This window comes from Furipterus horrens, unplaced genomic scaffold (assembly GCF_987537825.1).
Source record: "Furipterus horrens unplaced genomic scaffold, mFurHor1.1.pri manual_scaffold_2, whole genome shotgun sequence".
NCBI lineage: Eukaryota > Metazoa > Chordata > Mammalia > Chiroptera > Furipteridae > Furipterus > Furipterus horrens.
Window position 1 is genome coordinate 151,940,696 of NW_028327172.1, and position 20,018 is coordinate 151,960,713.

The following is a 20,018-nucleotide window of genomic DNA, read 5'->3' on the forward strand; positions in this document are numbered from 1 at the left end:
TTGTTGATCCCTTAAACTTGGCATGTATCCCTAATTATTACTACCTTGGTTTCAACCATCATTCACATGTTAATGACCCAAAGTGATATCTCAAACCTGTATCTCTCTTCTGAATTCCACTGCCCTATTGGACATCTTGCCTAGGAACCTCAACTTTTTTCTTGTATATAACTGTACCATTTTCTCTTTTTGTTCCCTGAAACCTCTTTGTCATCTTTTTATTTTAATATTTTATTTATTTATTTTTTAGAGAGAGAGGAAGGGGGTGAGAAAGAGAGGGAGGGAAACATGGCCTACAACCCAGGCATGTGTTCTGACTGGAAATCAATCTGGTGACCATTTGGTTTGCAGGATGGCACTCAATTCACTGAGCCACACCACCCAGGGCTCCTTATCTTCTATATTTCCTGTCTTGTTGAGTATCACAAAACCATCTGTTTTTTTCTTTTCTCTTTCTCCTCACATTCAGTCTTTAAGTTGTATAGATTCTGTAATCTCAGAAGTTCTCAAATCATCCTCTGTACCACTACTACTTTATTGGTACATGCTGTCATCCTTACCACACCTTTGAATTGGCTTATACTCATCTTTTCTTCAAGTTTTAGTTCACATCATTTCTTCCAGGAAGGCTGTCCTGACTAAACCTCCACCCAACTGTAGTATGAGTTAGACACCTCTCCTATGAACTCCAATAGTACCTTTTTTACATCTTTTTCATAACACTTATCAGACTGTGTTGTAAAAGTCTTCTCTCCTCTGCTAAAACTAGAATCCTGTAGCAGACAGTGACTCTCTTTTTTCATATTTATCCTTGGAGTTTAACATAGTAACTAGGATTAAAGTACACATTTGAATGTTTCTTGGATGACTGAATGACTCGAGAACAATTCATTGACATAACTTCTCAATTCTTTGCTCATGGATGATTTATTTCTATCCCATTTTTTCCCTACATATAGGAGGCAGAATACGAATTGAAGAAATTCTTTAGAAAAATAATATTTATAATCACATAAAACATTTTTTAAAAACAGTAATCTATTACCAAGAAAACTTCGTGGTGTATAATTTATGTTTATAGTTTTTAACTACCTGTTGTTTTAAATTTGTAGTCTTTAGATAACTTTACATCAAACAGTGGACCATTTCAATATCACTTGGGTGGAGATACCAATAAGCCCTTGGAAAATTCTGGCTTTCCTGAAGAAGTTAAAATTCCTCCTGGAAATGGCAACATTGGGGAGATGCAAGTGGTAACAGTTGAAGGAAAAGGTGAAGTAAAGCATGGAGGAGAAGATGGCAGAAGTAACAGTGGAGCACCACACCGTGAGAAACAGGGTGCGGAAAATGAGGAATTATCTAATGTCAGAAGAGGGAGAGGTGTGTATTACTTTTAAGATTTTTATTTATTATTTCTAGAGAGAGGGGAAGGGAGAGAGAAAGAAAGGGAGAGAAACATTGATGCAAGAGAAAAGCATCAATAGGTTGCCACTTGTACTCGCCAATATGGGTATCGAACCCACAACCCAGACATGTGCCCTGACTTGGAATTGAACCAGTGACCTTTCACCTGCAGGAGGATGCCCAACCAACTAAGCCACACCAGTTAGGGCTCTTTTTTGTTTTTTGCAGACTGTTTATATACATTAACTAGTGAAATGGGAGGTTCTAAATAGGAGAGGTACTAGAACTATCAATCTGTGAAGGGAATGTAAAAATTATCTGTTTTTTATGTCTAGTTAACTTCTTTGATTCCACAAGTCATAGTAATGTATTCTTAAAAGTTATGGGGAAAAACATTTCTGTTTTTACATCTTTTATGCAATTTTTGAGGTAGCCAACTTTATGCTTTATTATTCCCTTGAACAATCACTTACCAGTTGCTCCAGCTGTGCTGATGCTTATTTTACTTTCGGTAAAAATTAGATTTTTTGTTTGTTTTTTTCAGATTTCCTTACTTAGGTCAAAAGATACAATATAAAGTTGAAAAGTCATGTAATAGAGATAAAAGAACATTTAACAATTCAAAGGTAAACAGTAAGAGTAATTTGATGAGGTAATAGAAAGTTGAGTGGGGAAGAAAAATAATTTATCATCGTTTGTAGTAAGGAATGAATAGATATTGTGAAAGAAAGAGAGAATTAATGGAAAGACCAATGCATATAATCTCACTGGTGTGGAATCTAAAAAAAAACAACAAAAAATACAGGGAACAGATTGGTGGTTCATAGGCAGGAAGGGGGCTTGGGTTTTGAAGTGAGCAAAATAGGTGAAGGTGGTCAAAAAGTACAAACTTCTAGTCCTAAAATAAATAAGTCATGAGGTGTAATGTACAACATTGTGACTACAGTTAATGATACTTTATTGTATATTTAAAAGTTATTAGAGTAGATCTTAAAAGTTCTATCACACAAATATGGTGATGGATGGTAACTAGACTTATTATGATGGTCATTTCACAATGTATACAAAAATAAAAATAAAAATAAAAAAAGGAAAATCCCTGTTTAACTTCATGAGGTTCTAAAACGTTAAAGGATTATCTCTGTGTGTGGTTGAAAAATCTATATAAAATAAATTAAGACATGGCTTTGGGAATGCGAGTGATTTAGCATTCCAGCATGCTAAAGGGCAGTGAGGTAAGTAGTTTCCTGTTTATTGTTTAAAATAAGACAAAGAGAATTTACCCATTAGATTAGCAAATGTAAAAAGTTAGAATATTTCACTTCTGCAAACAGGGTAGCCTGGTAGTACCTTTTATATACTGCAGGATAGAACCACTTCAGCCTTTTTGAAAAATAACTTGGCAATACTCATGAAGAACCTCTACAAAGTTGTTAACCCTTTGACCAAGTAATTCTTCAAATCTGTTTGTCCTAAGGAAATCAGCAGAAATTTGGACAGGAATTTATGTACAAAGACATTCATTTCAATGTTATTTGTAATTGTAAACATTGGAATCATCCTATCTAAAAGTGAATAAAGTAACTGATAAATTGCTTCATGTCTTACTAGTCATTTCAGTGTTTTTGAAATAAAATTTAGTGATGTAGATAAATGTTTATAGTATTTTTTAAAAGTGGGATACAAAATCATGTGAATCTGTGTGTAGAAAAAAATGGATGGATATATAAGAAAATTTTAAAAGTAGTGAGATTTCAATATTTCATTAGGAAAATCATTTTAAAACCTTTTGGGAGGCTTACAATAAGTAAAAAGGAAAATTAATAAAGGAAAGAAAGCTATTTAGTGTAGTTTTTAATACTCTAAAGAAAGTCTTCAAATCTTTTCAGTCTTGTTACCTCTTATTAAAGAATTTTTGAGAATACACCCTGAATATTGTGTGAATTATGCATATTTAGTTATGTACTAGTATATTAAGCATATTATAAAACCTTAGGGGAAAATAATCCAAGAATATATCAATAGAAATAAAAGTGTACATAAATACTCTTTGTTCTCAATAATTTATTTTGTGTAGTTCCTGATTGCTTCCACTCCCTTTTGGAGATTTAGATCTCAAAGAAATACAAAAATGAATAAAACACACCATTCCTACTTTTAAGAAATAATTTACAACTAACCTATTTTGTTCTCTTAAACTAGGACATAGGATGCAACATTTGAGCGAAGGAACCAAGGGTCGGCAAGTGGGAAGTGGAGGTGATGGGGAACGCTGGGGTTCCGACAGAGGGACAAGAGGCAGCCTCAATGAGCAGATTGCTCTTGTACTCATGCGACTGCAGGAGGACATGCAGAACGTCCTTCAGAGACTTCATAAACTGGAAACACTAACAGCTTCACAGGTAATCTTCCAAATTTGTCTTACCTTCTACTTGTTGGTCCTTTAAAATGGTGTATAATCTGAATTGATCAGACATACAGAAATCAATGTATTTTAATGATTTTTAAAAGAATAAATAGAACCTACTTTTGAAAATATTAAGACTGACTCAAAAGCAAAATGCCAATTAATATAAGAGAAAGATTTTAGTGTAAAATTAGCCATACCATTTTGGAGGAAGTATTAGGTTGTTTGGTATTAGAAGAATAAGATCTTTTAAGTAGTTTAACTTAAGGAACTAATAAAGATATACCTAATGCCCTAGAATTCATTATTAAAGAGTCATCCTTTTACAGTAAACATTGTCTTCTGTCTTGACTTCTTTCTAATATGTTAAGTTACTGAAGCTACTGATTCTTGAGTATAAGTTAGTTTTAGGATTAAAACTTTAAAGCCAGAGAGCAGTGTGGAGTTACAGATTGACCTCTGCTATTATTTGACCCTGGAAAAATCAAGGGTATTAAACCTTTGAAAAAGCAGTACAACTAGACAGTTGAAAAAACTCAGGCAGAACCCAGACATCCTATATCCCAGAGCAATGCTCTTTCTACTGTGGCAGATTGCTGTCCTGTACTAAATAAAGCTAGACAGCTGAGTATGGAGAAGGCACTGAAACAAAAAGGAAAGCATTCATAGGAAGGGACAATTCACCTTTGGTCACACTTTTGACTGGTCTGTGATAATCCCTGGACTCAGCTGCAGAGCTTTCAAGTAGCTGCTAGTGATGTGCCCTATTTGTCCCCTGACTTGTTCCTTCTTGAGAACGTTGGTTGGAGAAAGGAGTGAGGCAGCTAGCCATGATGTGTGACCTAGCTTCAAATATGTTACAGCGTCAAAGCATCTTGCTGTACCAGATGTTAAGAATAATTTGTAGGGATTAATCAGAGAACATGTGCTTCCATTACAAGATGAGCACATGAAATATACATATATGTAAAAAACTAATATTGTAGGCTTTCTAAACAGCCATTGTGAATATCTTACCCTTTACCTAACTTACTCAACTTATCACAAGGTTCCTCAGTTATATGTATTTCAGTGATTCTCAATTACATTTTATCATTTATATTAGGAATCTCTAGACAATTGTGAGGCTATGACTACCCTAAAATAATATGCAAATTTTTGTATGATTTTGCATTTTTGAATAGAGTTTTTTGCCTTCCTCAGATTCTCAGCAGGGTTCTGTAATAAAAAAGATGTTAAGAGTAGTGCCTTAAATAAATGAAATTATCTTGTTTGCCCAGGTAAGTGTAGGTTGTTGATATTAGACTATTTTATTTGCATCTTTCATTAATGAGAAAATTCTACTGTTCTTTGTTAGCTTAAGAAATTTAGGCCCATTATCCCATCAAACTATCTCTGTATTATAACAGAACTGTTAAAGGAAGCAAAAAAGAGCAGGAAACCTCATTGGTTGATTTAGTATTATTGAACATTATTGTTCTTATGGTCTGTATTTTCTGGTTCTGTGATTAAAAAAATTTTTTTTGTTTATATGTTTAATGTCTTTAATGGTTTTCAAATTCTGCTAAAAATGCTTTTGATTTTTTTAGAAGGTTTCTTTTCACTGTTGTCTTATTAAGTAACAAAATTTAAAGAGTGACACTCTAAGGACTTTTGCCTTAAATTTGCATAATTAATATTAGTAAAATTTGCATAATTATTTTGCATAAATAAAATAATAAGTTGATGATAGTATAGCAGTAGATCATAGAACTGAAGAAAACTCAGTTCAACACCTTTAGTTCAGCAGATGAAGAAGCTGAAATACCAAGAGCACACATTAATTAGTGGCAGAGCCAGGTCTGTAACTTGTTTCCTGATTTCTCATGCAGTATATTTTCCACATCAGTACACTGTCTGAGCTATATTTTTTTGTGTGTAATAGTTCCTTAGATTCATTCACTGACTAAATATTTGTTGAATAGCCAGGGACCAGATGCTTTTCTAGGCAACAGATTCAAAAATGAAAAGGGAGAAAGCACAGTGTTGTAGGCCTTCAAGAAAACTAACTTAAGTTCAAATTCTAGCTCTCTGCTGTGCTTCATTTTTCTTTCTTTTTAAACATTTTATTTATCCAGTTTTAGAGAGAGAGAATGGGAGGGAGAAAGAGAGGGAGAGAAACATCAATGTGTGGCTGCGTCTTACACACCCCCAACTGGGGACCCGGCACGCAACCCAGGCATGTGCCCCGACTGAGAATTGAAACGGTGACCCCTCAGTTTGCAGGCTGGCACCCAATCCACTGAACCACACCAGCCAGAGCTTCATTTTTCTTATCTGTAGAAAGAAAATATTAATATCTACCTCATAAGCTTGTTCAGAGGATACAATAGAGTTCTTAGTACAGTAACTGAAACATACATGAGATGATGATGTCAACATTGCATGTAAAACAGCCTGGTTTCTTCCTTCAGGAAGTTCACAGCCTTAGGGAGGACCTCGCTTAAATTAATTCTTTGTCTTCATATTTTCTTTGCAATGATTACTATTATGTGAGATTATTTTCTTCAAAATGATTTTCCAGAAAATTTAGTAACCCTTATTTTAATCTACCAATAGAATAATAATAGAATTTCTAAATATATAAAAGCTACATAGAAGCTACTTGATATTGACAAAGGTTTGTAGCTTGACCAGACTTTAGTCAGGCGGTCTTAGGCCCATCAATTCACTTCCTCATAAAATCCAATTTTAGCAAGAACCCTGCTTAGTCAGTTTAACCAGAACAACCCTCCCTCAGTATCTGATCAGGCTCCTCATCTTTCAACATCACCCAGGTGGTCAGATCACCTTGACTTGTCTTTAGCAAGAATCCTGTTAGGTTGGTTTAGCCAGAATCTCCCTTGCTCCTGATGTTTCCTCTTAGTAACTTTCCATCTGTTGATCACCACCTACTCTTTGATTATAAATTCCCAATTGCCCCTGCTATATGACTTAAGTTCAGTCTCTCCTCCCCACTGCAATTGTCCCTATTAGCAATAGCCCATGCTCCCTTGAATACTCTTCATTACCATGTTTTAACAACTGTCATTGGATTTTTTTCCTTTAACAATATATATGGATAAATATCACTAAAGCCAAAAATCATAGTGCTAATTATATAAGTACTGTTGGTTACTTCTTAGGTATAAGCAAGTGTCTTTGGGAATCTTCATTTGCCTTTCCAGACCATTTACAGTATTCCCTCACTTACCGTGGGTATTACGTTCTAGACCCCCCCTGTGAAGTAGGAACCTTACATTTATTCTACACTTTTTTTTTCAGTATATTTTATTGATTATGTTGTTACAGTAGTTCCAATTTTTTCCCCTTTGCTCCTCTCTGCCCAGTGCCCCCCTTCACTCTAGCAATCCCACCCCCCTTAGTTCATGTCCATGGGTCATGCATATAAGTTCTTTGGCTTCACCCTTTCCTATATTATTCGTAAATTCTCCTTGTCTATTTTGTACCAACTGATTATGCTTCTTAGTCCCTGCACCATTTCCCCATTCCCCCACTCCCCAATTCTCCCCCTCCCACTCCCAGCTGATAACCCTCCAAATGATCCCCATACTTATGAATCTGTTCGTATTCTGGTTTGCTTAGTTTGATTTTGTTTTTATTTTTTAGATTCAGTTGTTGACAGTTGTGAGTTTGTTGTCATTTTAGTGTTCATATTTTTGATCTTCTTTTTCTTAAGTAAGTCCCTTTGACATTTCATATAATAATGGCTTGGTGATGATGAACTCCTTTAGCTTCACCTTGTCTGGGAAGCACTTCATCTGCCCTTCCATTCCAAATGATAGCTTTGCTGGATAGAATAATCTTGGTTGTAGGTGGCTTTTCATCACATAGAATACTTCTTGCCAGTCCCTTCCTGCCTGCAAAGTGTCCTCTGAGAAATCAGCTGATAGTACTATAGGCACCCCTCTGTAGGCAACTTTCTGCCTCTCTCTTGCTGCCCCGAGAACTCTGTCTTTATCTTTCACCTTTGGCATTTCAGTCATGCGTCCTGGTGTGGTCCCCTCTGGGTCCAGCTCGCCTGGGACCCTCCATGCTTCCTGGACCTGTATGTCCATCTCCTTCGCAAAATTTGGGAAGTTTTCCTCATTCTGTTTCCTCATTCTGCACTGGTTGACTGTTTTTTTCTTCCTTATGTTCCAAATCATTGATTTGAACCCGTTTCCTTCCCTTCACTACTGGTTTTGTGTGGATTGTCCTTCGTTTCACTTAGCATAGCCTTCACTTCTCTTATGCGTTTACTGTACTCAAGCATATCTGTCAAGCCTGTGAGCACCTTTATCACCAGTGTTTTGAATTCTGTGTCTGTTAGGTTGTCTAGCTCCTCATCTGTGAGGTTGGCTCTCTCCTCGTCACTTAGTTCTCCCACTGGAACCTTGATCCGTTCCCCCTCTTGGGCCATGCTTCTCTGTCTCCTCATTCTGACAGGCTCCTGTGTTTGTTTGCCACCGTATGCCAGGTATAACTATTGCTCTTGTTTCGTTGTAAGGGGCGGAGCCTTAGGGATTCGTCAGTACAGGGCGACCTGTTTCACCACGTTGTGGCGCTGTATGTGGGGGAAGGGTCCGAGAGGGAACAATGCCGCTTGCCCAGCACTCGCCCCTTTTCCAGGCACCTCTCCCACTTCTGCACTGGACTGGCGCCCCCCTAGCTGCTGCCCTGGCCGTCGTTCCCAGAGTGGGTGGATCTGTGGACGTTCTAGGACTGTGCGGGTCCTTTAAAAAAGCGGACTCTGCTGAGACCGGCAGTTTCTGCCTCTACCCCAGCCCCCACTGGTCTCCACAGTCAGAAGCAATGATGCTTGATTTCCTCTGATGCTGGAACCATGAGCCGCGAGGTCTGGTGAGGAGCTGGGAACGCTCCTCAGGTGGTGTCCCTCCTGACTTTTTAAAACATGTGACTGACTTTCTGCCAGCCTGCAGCTGCCGCCCCTCTGCTGCTGCTGCTACTACTGCCACCACACCACATCTTCTCCATCCTGGCTTGGCCCCTCCTACCTGTCTGGATGAGTATTTCTTCTTTATATTCTTGTTTGTTGGGCTTCCATGTAGTTTGATTTTCTGGAACTTCTGGTTGTTTCAGGTCTTAAGGTAGTTGTGTTCCTTTATTGTGGAGGGAGACACAGTGTGTCTTTCTACGCCTCCATATTGACTGGAAGTCCTATTCTACACTCTTAAACCTACGTAACTTTAACAACATATGTATACAGTCCGCAAAATCCTGCGATATAGCGAAAAATCTGCGATAAGTGATTAAATATTATATTTTTAAAAATCCTGCGATACAATGAGGCCACAATAAGTGAACCACGTTATAGAGAGGGACTACTGTATTACTTAGAAAAAAAATTACTTACTGGAAGAGGTCTGTCCAGAAAAAGTCCATCCATTTTTAATATAAGAGAATGGTTTGTATGACATCAGTGTAACCTGGCAGCAAAGGAGAGTGGACTGGAATGCACACGTGTGAACAATGATGACTTCACTGTACTAATCATTGGGGGTGGTAGATGCTGTAGTGAGCATGTGAACCCTGTGGCTGTCTGTCACATTCAAAATAACTGAGCGAGTAGAGCAACAAAGTTGCATCAGATTTTGCATTAAGCCTGAACATTCCTCTGTGGAAACTATTTGGATGATTCAGAATGCTTTCTGGGATGACACAATAAGTGCAGCACAAATAAAAGTGTGCCACAAATTCTTCAAAGATGGTCTAGAAGCTGTTGAAAGTGATCCATGTTCTGGAAGGCCCGCAACAAGCGGAATGCCTGAGAATGTTGAATGTGTACGGCTGCAATCAACAAACACTGGCAACTGACAGTGAGAGAACTAGAAGCTGATCTGCTGATTCTGAAAACTACTGTGTCCAAGATTTTGATGCAGGATCTTGGCATGAAATGTGTCGTGGCAAATATCATTTTGTGGCTTCTGCTACTAGAACAGAAGGAACATTGTGCTGCAGTTGCTAATGACTTGATTCAAGCCACTACCGATGAACCAGATTTCCTCAGTAAGGTTATAACCAGAGGTGAATCATGGGTGTACTAGAGCTATAATCCAGAAATGAAGGCCCAGTCATCCCATTGGAAGTCTCCTGGTTCTCCATACCTGAAGAAGTCATGGCAAAGTCACAGCAAGGTCAAGACCATGTTAACTGTGTTTTTTTGATTGGGAAGGTGCAGTCCATCACAAGGACACCCCTCCAGGCCAATTAATAAGAAGTACTATCTCAGTGTTCTTCATTGGTTGAGAGATGCAATATGACAAAAACAGCCTCAGCTATGGGCAACTAGTGATTGGCAGCTTCATCATGACAATGCACCCGCCCGCTCATGTATCATGTCTTGTGCAGAGTTTTTTGGTGAAACACCGTATTACTCAGGTGACTCAGCTCCCCTACAGCCCAGATTTGGTGCCCTGCGACTTCTGGCTTTTCATAAAATTAAAATCACCTTTGAAAGGGAAGAGATTTTTGGACTGTCAATGAGATTCAGGAAAAGACAACAGAGCAGCTGATGGCAATTATAACACAGAATTTTGCCAAGTGTTTTGAACAGTGGAAGAGACACTGGGAGAACTGGGTGAGGTTCCCAAGGTACTTACTTTGAAGGGGACTGAGGCATCATTGTCCTATCTACAGTGTTTCTTGTATCTTGTATCTTCTTCAATAAATGTCTCTTTTTCATATTGCATGGCTGGATACTCTCTGGACAGATCTAGTTGCATTTATTAGTTCTGATTCTATCTTAGTATCTGTTAGTAGTTGCTGCTTTAATGAAGAGTAATTGTGTTATTACATTGGGATTTATCACCTCAAGTTTCTTTCTAAATCATACTAATGGGACCTTAGATAAGTCATCAGATACCTACCTAGTGGCCCAGTTTTATAAATCTTCCCTTTATTTCATTAAGTCTGGAGAAGTGCCATTAAGGTAAATCTCTTCTTTAGATATACGTACAACTAATATTATAAAAAATTCTTACCTTGTCAAGGTTCTTTCCGTATTCACCACTTGAGTATACTGCAACTGTAACTTCTTAATACCTCAGTAGTTTGAAGAATTAATGCAACATTCAGAGGAAATTAATTTAATTTTACCTCCAAGGTATAGTTATATTGGTCTACACACACTTGCCAGCAGGCTTCCTCCCACCCTGGGTCTTTGTACTTGCTGTTCACTCTCTACAGAAGTTAGCAACATAGCTTACAATTGTCGACAAAGCCTGCCCTGGCCACCCATGCTTCTAAGCTTTCCCTCCTCCAACATGTCTCATCTCCCCTCCCTGTCTTATTTTTCTTTATGGCATTTACCACTACATGACATATCATATATTTTACTGGTTTATTTATTATTATCCGTAGCCTTTCATTAGAGTATAAGCTTCATTAGGGCAGTGGTTTTTGTCTTTTTGCTCCCTGCCCAGAATGGTGACTGGTACAGTAAATATTTATTGAATGAATCAGTGAATGAGCTCATTAATCTTCATATCATTTCTCTGAAGTTATAATAAATGGAGAAATGGGAGTAATGAGTTTCTGACACCTAGCCTAAGGAAACTTGTGTTTGGGATGAGCTCAGTTTCCTAAATTAGTTTCAAATTTTTATCCTTAGTGTATACTTCTCATTAAAAAACCTATAATATTCTCTTCTCAAAGGTAACTATATGAGATATTAAATAACTTGATTATGGTAATCATTTCCTAATGTATATATATATATCAAATATTCAAGTTGTATATTTTAAATATATACAATTTTATTTGTCAATTACACCTAAATAAAGCTGGGGGGGAAATTAAAACCTATAACACTAATAATTCATGTCTCTTATCTATCAATAAATACCTCTTCTGCTATAACTTATTGTAGATTTCCAAAACAGATCTTTGGATATTATTTATATAATCTTTACAACTTTAATAAATAATGAAGACTACAATTCTGAAATGTGTTTGTAAATTGGTGGTTTGTATGGAGATTAAAGAATCAATAAGAGCCCTGGCCAGCAACTCATTTGGTTAGAGTGTAGTTCTGATACGCCAAGGTTGTGGGTTCACTCTCTCGTCAGGGTACATACGAGAAGCAACCAGTGAATACATAAATAAGTGGAACAATAAATCGTTTGTCTCCCCCGACCCCCTGCAAAAGTCAATAAATAAAAATTAAAAAAAAAATTGAAAAGTTGATTAGGTTATTTAATAAGGGTGTAAAAGAAGTAATGGATTAGGTTAATATGAAGTTATATTTTGATAATTTTCTAAAACTTGAACTATAAAATGTCAAAGGCATTTATTTGACTAGTAATTTTAGGGACCTTGTCATTGGGCAATATGGGTTTCAGGATAATCAAAGCATAATTAACAAAAGAGAATAAACTAATATTTCACTTTTGTTTTTAAGATAGGAAATTGAAAAATTACTGTATTTTTTCATTTGTCAAAGCTAAATCACTTTCATTTGTATTTATAGGCAAAATCATCAACATTACAGACTAGTAGTCAGCCTCCCTCACAGGTAAGACATCTTTTTTAAATCTAAGTACCAGGGTTTCAAGTAAGTTACCATCAATTTCGATTATACGAAGCCTTAAAGAATTCCAAATGAATTCTGTCCTTTAGAATTTTGAATAAAAGGATATTTATTTTGTGTTTATTTAAGCCTGAAGTACTCCTGAAAGTACGTTTACTAAATTATGCTCTGAAATACAGATTATCTCTTTCTAACAGATTTATTATTAGTTACATATTTTTAAGATTTGAATTATTTTTAAGTTTATACATACAATATGTAATAGATTGGTGACCAGCTTATTTTATTTTCTTAGAAATCATCTTGGTGGCCCTTTGAGATGTCTCCTGGTGCATTAACCTTTGCTATCATATGGCCTTTTATTGCCCAGTGGTTGGTGTATTTATATTATCAAAGAAGAAGAAGGTAATACTATAGTTTTATAATTCAAGTGGTATATAAGTCCTTAGAATAGACAGAGTTTTCACCTGCAGTAAAGGATAGGTCCAGCTCTAACTGGTGTGGCTAAGCTGGTTGGGCGTCATCCCACAATGCTAAAGGTCACCAGTTGGATTCCTGGTCAGGGCACACGCCTGGGTTGAGGGTTCGGTTCCCAGTTATGGTGCATGCAGAGGCAGCCTATCAATGTTTTTCTCCCTCTCTTTCTCCCTCCCTTCCCCTCTTTTTTAAAAAATAAATAAAATCTTTTTAAAAAGGATAGGTCAATTTCATAGATATATTGTCATGCTGAATATTCTATACTGAAATTATCTTGAAAATGATATCTGGCGGGTTTCTAGGTTTTTATTAGACTTAAAAGTTTTTCACTTGAGAGCATATGGTGGATTTGTACACGTTTGATTTAAGCAACTATAAGAAAATTATTATAGGCTTAGTTTTATGGCTTATGAGGAAACAATGTTCTTAATGTCTGATGTTTACTTTGGGCTCTTTGTTAATAAAAAGGATAGTGTCTAGATTTAAAAAAAAAATGTGTGCATGCTTTGTTTAATGTCTCCACAGACGTTGACATTTCAGAAAATGTTCAGCCTAGTAGTTGACTGTCTCTAGAAATAGGGATTATTCTTATTTGAGGGCCAGAAAGTTTAGTTTGGGATGCTAGGAGGTAACTCAGATAAGTCACAATAATAGACTGCAATCCTTGAAAGTGCTCTGAGATTGTGTAGGTTAAGAATACCTGAGGCCAAAACTCTTGGGTTAAAAAAAAATCTTTAAAGCACTTTTTTGGGTACTGTGTAAACTGAATTACTTTCCGTGGATGAGTCAATGGACAATTGTTTACCTCATGATTATGTTTTTGTACTTTGTCACCATTTCCCACTAAGTGACAACAGATGGGGAAAAGAAATAGGGTATTTGATAATAAGGTGTTAAGTGATTTCTTAAATATGTGCAGTAGAAACACATTTTAAAAAATCTATGAGTTTAAATAATGAGTGTGTGTTCCTCTACCAAAAAACCCACGTTTCTAATTATTACATTTGATGACAAAAGCAAAAACCAAACATTTGCCCTTCTCTGATGTAGAAAGGATTATCAGAACACTCGTGTAAATGCTCCAGTTATAATATTTTATAGTAGAGAACTGAAATGCATGTGACATTGGGTGAATTGTTTCAGTCTTCCTTATTCTCTGCTTTATGTTCATAGGTGAACTAAATAAGTTTTTTGACACATTAATTTCTTGGAATGTACCTGCCCACTTGGAAAAACTTTAGTAGGATTTCAGAAGCATAATTTGCTTTCTCAATATTATTTACTCCCTAGTCCTCTTGTGTATGTGTCATTTCAGTTGTTAAGATATAGACCTTATTTTAGATTCTTTCTTTCTTCTTTCACATATTTTACTTTTCTCCTACAATGGTTGGGTTTAATGCTGTACAACATTTTAAATTCTGATTTCCCTGATAATAGGAAGAAAAAAGAACCAAACCTTTTTTCAACATGTAGTAATGTAACATGTAATAATTTAAGCTGCAAGGAATAGTTGCGGTAAAGCCAGGTGTTTACATATTTTGCAATGCATTTCAAAGTTCCCTTTTATGTTTCCTATGTAAAAAGTGGGGAATTGGAGGGTAAAGAAATTGGCATTAGACAAAATTGAAAGCTTACTTTGGTTAATAATTTATGCTCAAGGTTGAAGTACCTTGTCACTTTATTAAAGACTGAATAAACAGCCCTGGCTGGATGACTTGATGGTTGGAGCATTGTCCCATACACCAAAAGGTGGTGGGTTCAACTCCCAAAGCACATACCTAGATTGAGGGTTTGATCTCTGGTCAGGGTGCATATGGGAGGCAACTGATCGATGTTTCTCTTTCACATCAATATTTTTCTCTCTTTCTCTGTCCCTCTCTGTCTTTCTCTCTCTTTCTCTCTGAAATCAATTATACTAATAAAGGCATATCCTTGAGTGAGGATTAGAAAAAAAAAATGGACTGAAGAAACAAACTATACTTTGCTTCAACAGTCACCCAATAGCAGTTATTCTAAAATTATTTATTTATTCATATTTTTAAAAAGATTTTATTTCTTTTTAGAGTGAGGGGAATGGAAGGCGAAAGAGAGGGAGATAAACATCTATGTGAGAGAGAAGCATTGATCAGCTGCATCTCGTATATGCCCCTGCCCAGCCAACTGAGCCACACTAGTCGGCACCTACAGTCATTTTTAAAAACTGTTCCTTACTAATAGAAATATATACCATTTCTCCTAAGTACCTCTTTCAGTTGTTTACAGATGTCTGTAAGTGAAGAAATTCTTCCCTATTTTTAATTTTCTGATGTTATTATTGCATCGTTATCAAGTTTTCCACGGTATGTTAGGTGTTTAGTCCTTCCAAGTTGCAAGTTATTTAGCACTGCACAACTGCATTTGGATGAGGTATAGGATTTTTATGTATTTGCTTATATATATAACAAATTAACTGAGACTAGAGACAGGAGCCATATTTGATTTGGAGATAAGTTTTGGCTTTGAGGGGATTTAGGCAGGGTTTAATCAGGCAGGGTTTAATCTGGCAGGGTTTAACAGTTTTTAATCTGATGCTACAGGAATGAAGATTAGAGAGCAGTGTGTATGGTCTGGAGGCAGTAGGTCTGTTTTTGATATGAAGAGAAAGATCTAGAAGTCTTGTCAGGGTGGGAAAAGTATGGGCAGGAGAGGATTTGCCCTACACATAACAGGGACCATCCTGTACCTCATCCCCTAGTACACTGCATGGCATGTAAGTAGGCTTTCAGTGTGTGCTGCATGCAAGGCTGAATGCTCACTCTTGGCAGGGTGGCAAACAGAATTGCCATGATATGAAAAAGCTTTCATTTCAGCTAATAAATATGCATCTGGACCCAAACAGACACACTGAGATAGTCCTATACATATGCAAAAATTTTTTGACATTAAAAGTAATACTGAAGGTCTACTGCTTGGTATTTTTCCAGTATAGAAGAATGTAAATTTAAAAGTAGAAGAGATTTCTCACATCACTCTGCAGTGGATTAGAAAAACATTCTTTCTGTATGTGATATGGAGAGTAACACCTGTAGAGCTATTCAAAATTAGGCCCTGAACAGTCTCCAATAGCCACCTCTCTCCAGTTACCTAACCTTATAATAGTACTATTAAAATTATCCATGAGTTAAAATACTGAAAGCAGACCTGTTAAGTACAAAAGACTACTCTTTTTAAGAAATTGATTTTAGAGAGGGGGAAAGGAAGGGGAAAGAGAGAGAGAAATAGAGAAACATTGATTTGTCGTTCTGCTTACACATTCATTGGTTGATTCTTGTGTGTGCCCTGACCAGGGATTGAACCTGCCACCTTGGTGAATCAGGACAGCACTCTGACCAATTGAGCTACCCGGCCAGGGCCAAAGGCTACTCTTAATGTATTACTTTTTCTGATTACTTTTCTTTTATCAGTCTGCCTAGATTAATAACTTTGCTATCATATAGTTTCCTTGGAAATACTGAGCTTTCAATAAAGAAGTAATTAAAAACTGGAGGGGAGGATCTCAGGAGAAATATACTTCAAATGGAGCCTGGGGAAGATGGTACTGGCCCAAAAAGGCAGCCTCTGCTTTTGAGGAAGGGAAAGAATCTCAGCAGTACAGCCGGAGTAGAGGTCAACAGACTAGGGCAAAGGCAGAATTTTATTCCTATCCCCTTATTCATTTTTTTTCTATAATTTTTCTTTCCTTATCACAACATACCCTACATAATGCAAGTTAATTTTTTTTAAAAAGGAGAGACACATTTCATTAAGAGGCTGAAAAACATTCCAAAGTTCTGAAGATAGTGATTTATGTCTATTCTATTGGGCTGGCCAAAAAGTCTGTATGGTTTTGTTCTGCAAAATAAAAGACGTAGTTTTTATTTTCACCAATAACTTTATTAATTTGGATATTTTGAGTATGTCAGCTATCTCCTGCGTGGTATAATGTTGTTTGTTCTAAGTTAGTGTCTCGATTTGATTACTATCAACTTCAACAGACCTCCTCGACAGTAGAGCATTGTCCAGTGAGAAATTTGTAGCACAAAATTTTGCAAACCACTTTTTACACATTCTATCAGTCACAACACTTTCTCCATACACTGCACGAATCTTTTTTTGCATTTCAGTTGTGTTTTTACCTTTCTTGAAATAATAAAGCATAATATGCCAAAAATGTCACATATTTTCTACCATCTTCAATATTAAAATGGCTAGGCAAAAACTTGTTTTTTTTAATACACGCTGATATGACAGCTGTCACAATACAATGTCACAAAATTTTTTCAAATTAAATTGAGGACAACTAAGTACTACTAGAGCCATCTTATAGAAAAGAACAAATGATCTTTCTGGCCAACTCAGTGGTTCCCCATTGTAATAAAATAATGTAGAACATTAGTGTTCATTGACCCAAGTTGTATAAATCTGCAAAGGACTTTGTGTAGTTATCTGCATTACATGGGCTCTTGATAAATGTTGCTTACTGTTCAGGCACCTTCTAGTTGACATTTCTGCCAAAACCTCACTCAGGCATTTAGTGTTTAGAGCCACCTGCAGTTTTATTCCTCCAGGGGCCCTTTTTCTCTTCTTTCTTTTTTTAACTTTATTTTTATTGTTGACACTTACAGATGTCCCATTTTGCCCCTCTTTGCGCACTCCAGTCAACCTCCGCCCCCTTCCCTCTGGCCCTCACCACACTGTGGTCTGTGTCTATGTGTCATGCATATATGTTCTTTGGCTAATCCCTTCACCTTCTTTCATCCAGTTCCCCCTCCTCACTCCCCTCTTACAGCTGTCAGTCTGCTACATGTATCCATTTGTTTCTGTTCTGTTTGTCAGTTTATTTTGTTCATTAGATTTCACATATAAGTGAGATCATATGCCATGAGTTACGTGAAAACTGATCTGATAATTTAAAATGTCACTCCTGCAAAAGAGGTGTACCTAAAAAGATTTCTACACGGGATAAAAGAATAATCCCATTATTTAAAATATCACTCCTGTGAATGGGGTTGAATAAGAGTATTCCCTGAGAGGGGAGGAATAGATATGTACTGAGACAGTTATAGCCATTTGGGCATCCTGAGTGCTGGTGAGAGTATAATTTTACAGCTGGGGGAACTTTTCCCGGGACTCAGATCACATGTGATTGCTGCATCTTGTGCTAACAACCCCATCCTTCTCTGATAGCTCATTAACTCAGCTATCATTAAAACCATCACATTATGCATATCTGAACAGTTGGTTTTCATGTCTGCCCACCTCCCTCAACTAAACCAAGAGGTCTTTCAGAGCTGAGAGCCTGCTTCATTTATGTTTAAATCTCCAGTACATGCAGTATCTAGAAAGTATCAGATACATAATATGTGTTGATTAAATGAATAGTCCAGCCCTGGCTGGTGTGGCTCAGTGTGTTGAACTGAAAGGTCACCATTTAGATTCCTGGTCAGGACACATGACTGGGTTACAGTCTAGGTCCTCAGCTGGGGTTGTGCAAGAGGCAGCCAATCCATATTTGTCACACATTGATGTTTTCCTCCCTCTTTCTTCTTCCCTTCCCCTCTAAATATATATAAGATCTTAAAAGAAAATAGTCCATATCAGCCTTTTGTAGTTTTATTAAGATATTTTGTTTCATAGTTTTTCCATTCTGATAAAATTATGAAATAATTTTCAAAAATATGAATTGTGTAATAGACAACTAGAAAAGGATGAGAATTTAGAAGCTATGAGAAGAAGAGTGTATATTTAAGTTATTTATTGAAAACTATTTGATAATGTCAGTACTCGCAATTAGATCTTTCTATAGAGCTATAAGTGACATGTGATGTTCATAAGGATCATTTGTAATTTTATGACTTTATTTTGAATTTGAATGTTATGATTATGTTATTCAGAGAATTCTTTGGCATAGGGTGTGTTTCCTGTTCAGGTTGCATTTCTATTCATAGGAAATGTTATTTACTTTCTTTTTAAAGAAAACTGAACTGAAGAAAATGGTATTTTACTTAAGAAGACTACTGGGCCTAGATGACCTCGGAATGAAATGGATTGTGGAGCTCACAAGAAAACCCTAGTTTGTGATGATTACATTTCTTTTTGTTGTCCAATAGTTTGGTTTGTGTACATATATACATATATATTTTGCACTACACAAATGATAACATTTTAAGGACTAATATTGCTGATACTTGAATAATCAATCTCAACTAGGCTGTAAGTAGCATACATAGATTTCCCCAACCCTTGAACTTGAAGGACATTAAATTATTAATTATTGTTTGGTAACATGTTTACCTGATTATCTCCCATAGAGAAATATAAGCTGCTTAGGAAGAGTTGTGATAATGAGGTTAGATTTATGACTGGGTATTTTTAATTTTCTAAATTAAATATGAGAAAGAATGTGAACCAGGAGTGAATTTCAAGTGAGATTAAATTGACTTTATATCTTAGTCACTGAATTACTATGCTAAGGAGTAGAAGATTTCCATAATCTTTGTTGGGTGTTCACAGCTCTGACTTTAGAGTTCAAACAACATTATTATAAACTAAAGCCCTATATACAAGGCTTAGTTTTTACAAATGATTCACAGACTAGACATAACCTGCTGATGGGAAAGATGAAGAAATGGGCTTAAAGTAGGTTTGAAAGTTTATTCTGAGCTTGCAGATCATTAATAAGATTTTTATTCAATCCTATACATTTACCCCTTTGTAATCATTTGTCTTTAACTGAGGATATCTTGTTTCTGCTTCATCAGGTGCTTTGAAATATAAAAAGAAGCCCTGGCTGGTGTGGCTCAGTGGATTGAGCACCCGCCTACAAATCAAAAGGTCACAAGTTTGATTCCCAGTCGGGGCATGTGCCTGGGTTGCGGCCCAGATTCCCCAGTTGGGGGCATGTGAGAGGCAACCAATCAATGTATCTCTTGCACATTGATGTTTCTCTCCCGCTCTTTCTCCCTCCCTTCCCCTCTCTCTAAAAAGTAAATAAATAAAATCTTTTAAAATTTTTTAAAAAAGGAAGAACTTTAAAATGAAAAACTTACACTGTTTTTACAGAGGTCAAAAAGGATACACATGAAAATTACTTTTCTGCAACTGGTAAACTACACAAACCGGACTCTTAACCTCTTAGTGCCT

At 36.5% G+C, this 20,018-nt stretch overlaps 1 protein-coding gene across 3 annotated transcripts in view; it reads left to right on the plus strand.

The window, feature by feature from the left end:
* Window positions 1-18,982, plus strand: part of ACBD5 (acyl-CoA binding domain containing 5) — a 43,203-nt gene extending 24,221 nt beyond the window's left edge. For all 3 annotated transcript variants that reach the window (XM_090266637.1, XM_090266638.1, XM_090266639.1), the window contains 5 exons: window positions 1,113-1,380; window positions 3,607-3,806; window positions 12,321-12,365; window positions 12,676-12,785; window positions 18,851-18,982. In XM_090266637.1, coding sequence (XP_090122763.1) covers window positions 1,113-1,380; window positions 3,607-3,806; window positions 12,321-12,365; window positions 12,676-12,785; window positions 18,851-18,863 — 636 coding nt within the window. In that variant the 3' untranslated portion in view covers window positions 18,864-18,982. The remainder of the gene's footprint in view (window positions 1-1,112; window positions 1,381-3,606; window positions 3,807-12,320; window positions 12,366-12,675; window positions 12,786-18,850) is intronic.
* The last annotated feature ends 1,036 nt before the right edge of the window (window positions 18,983-20,018 follow it).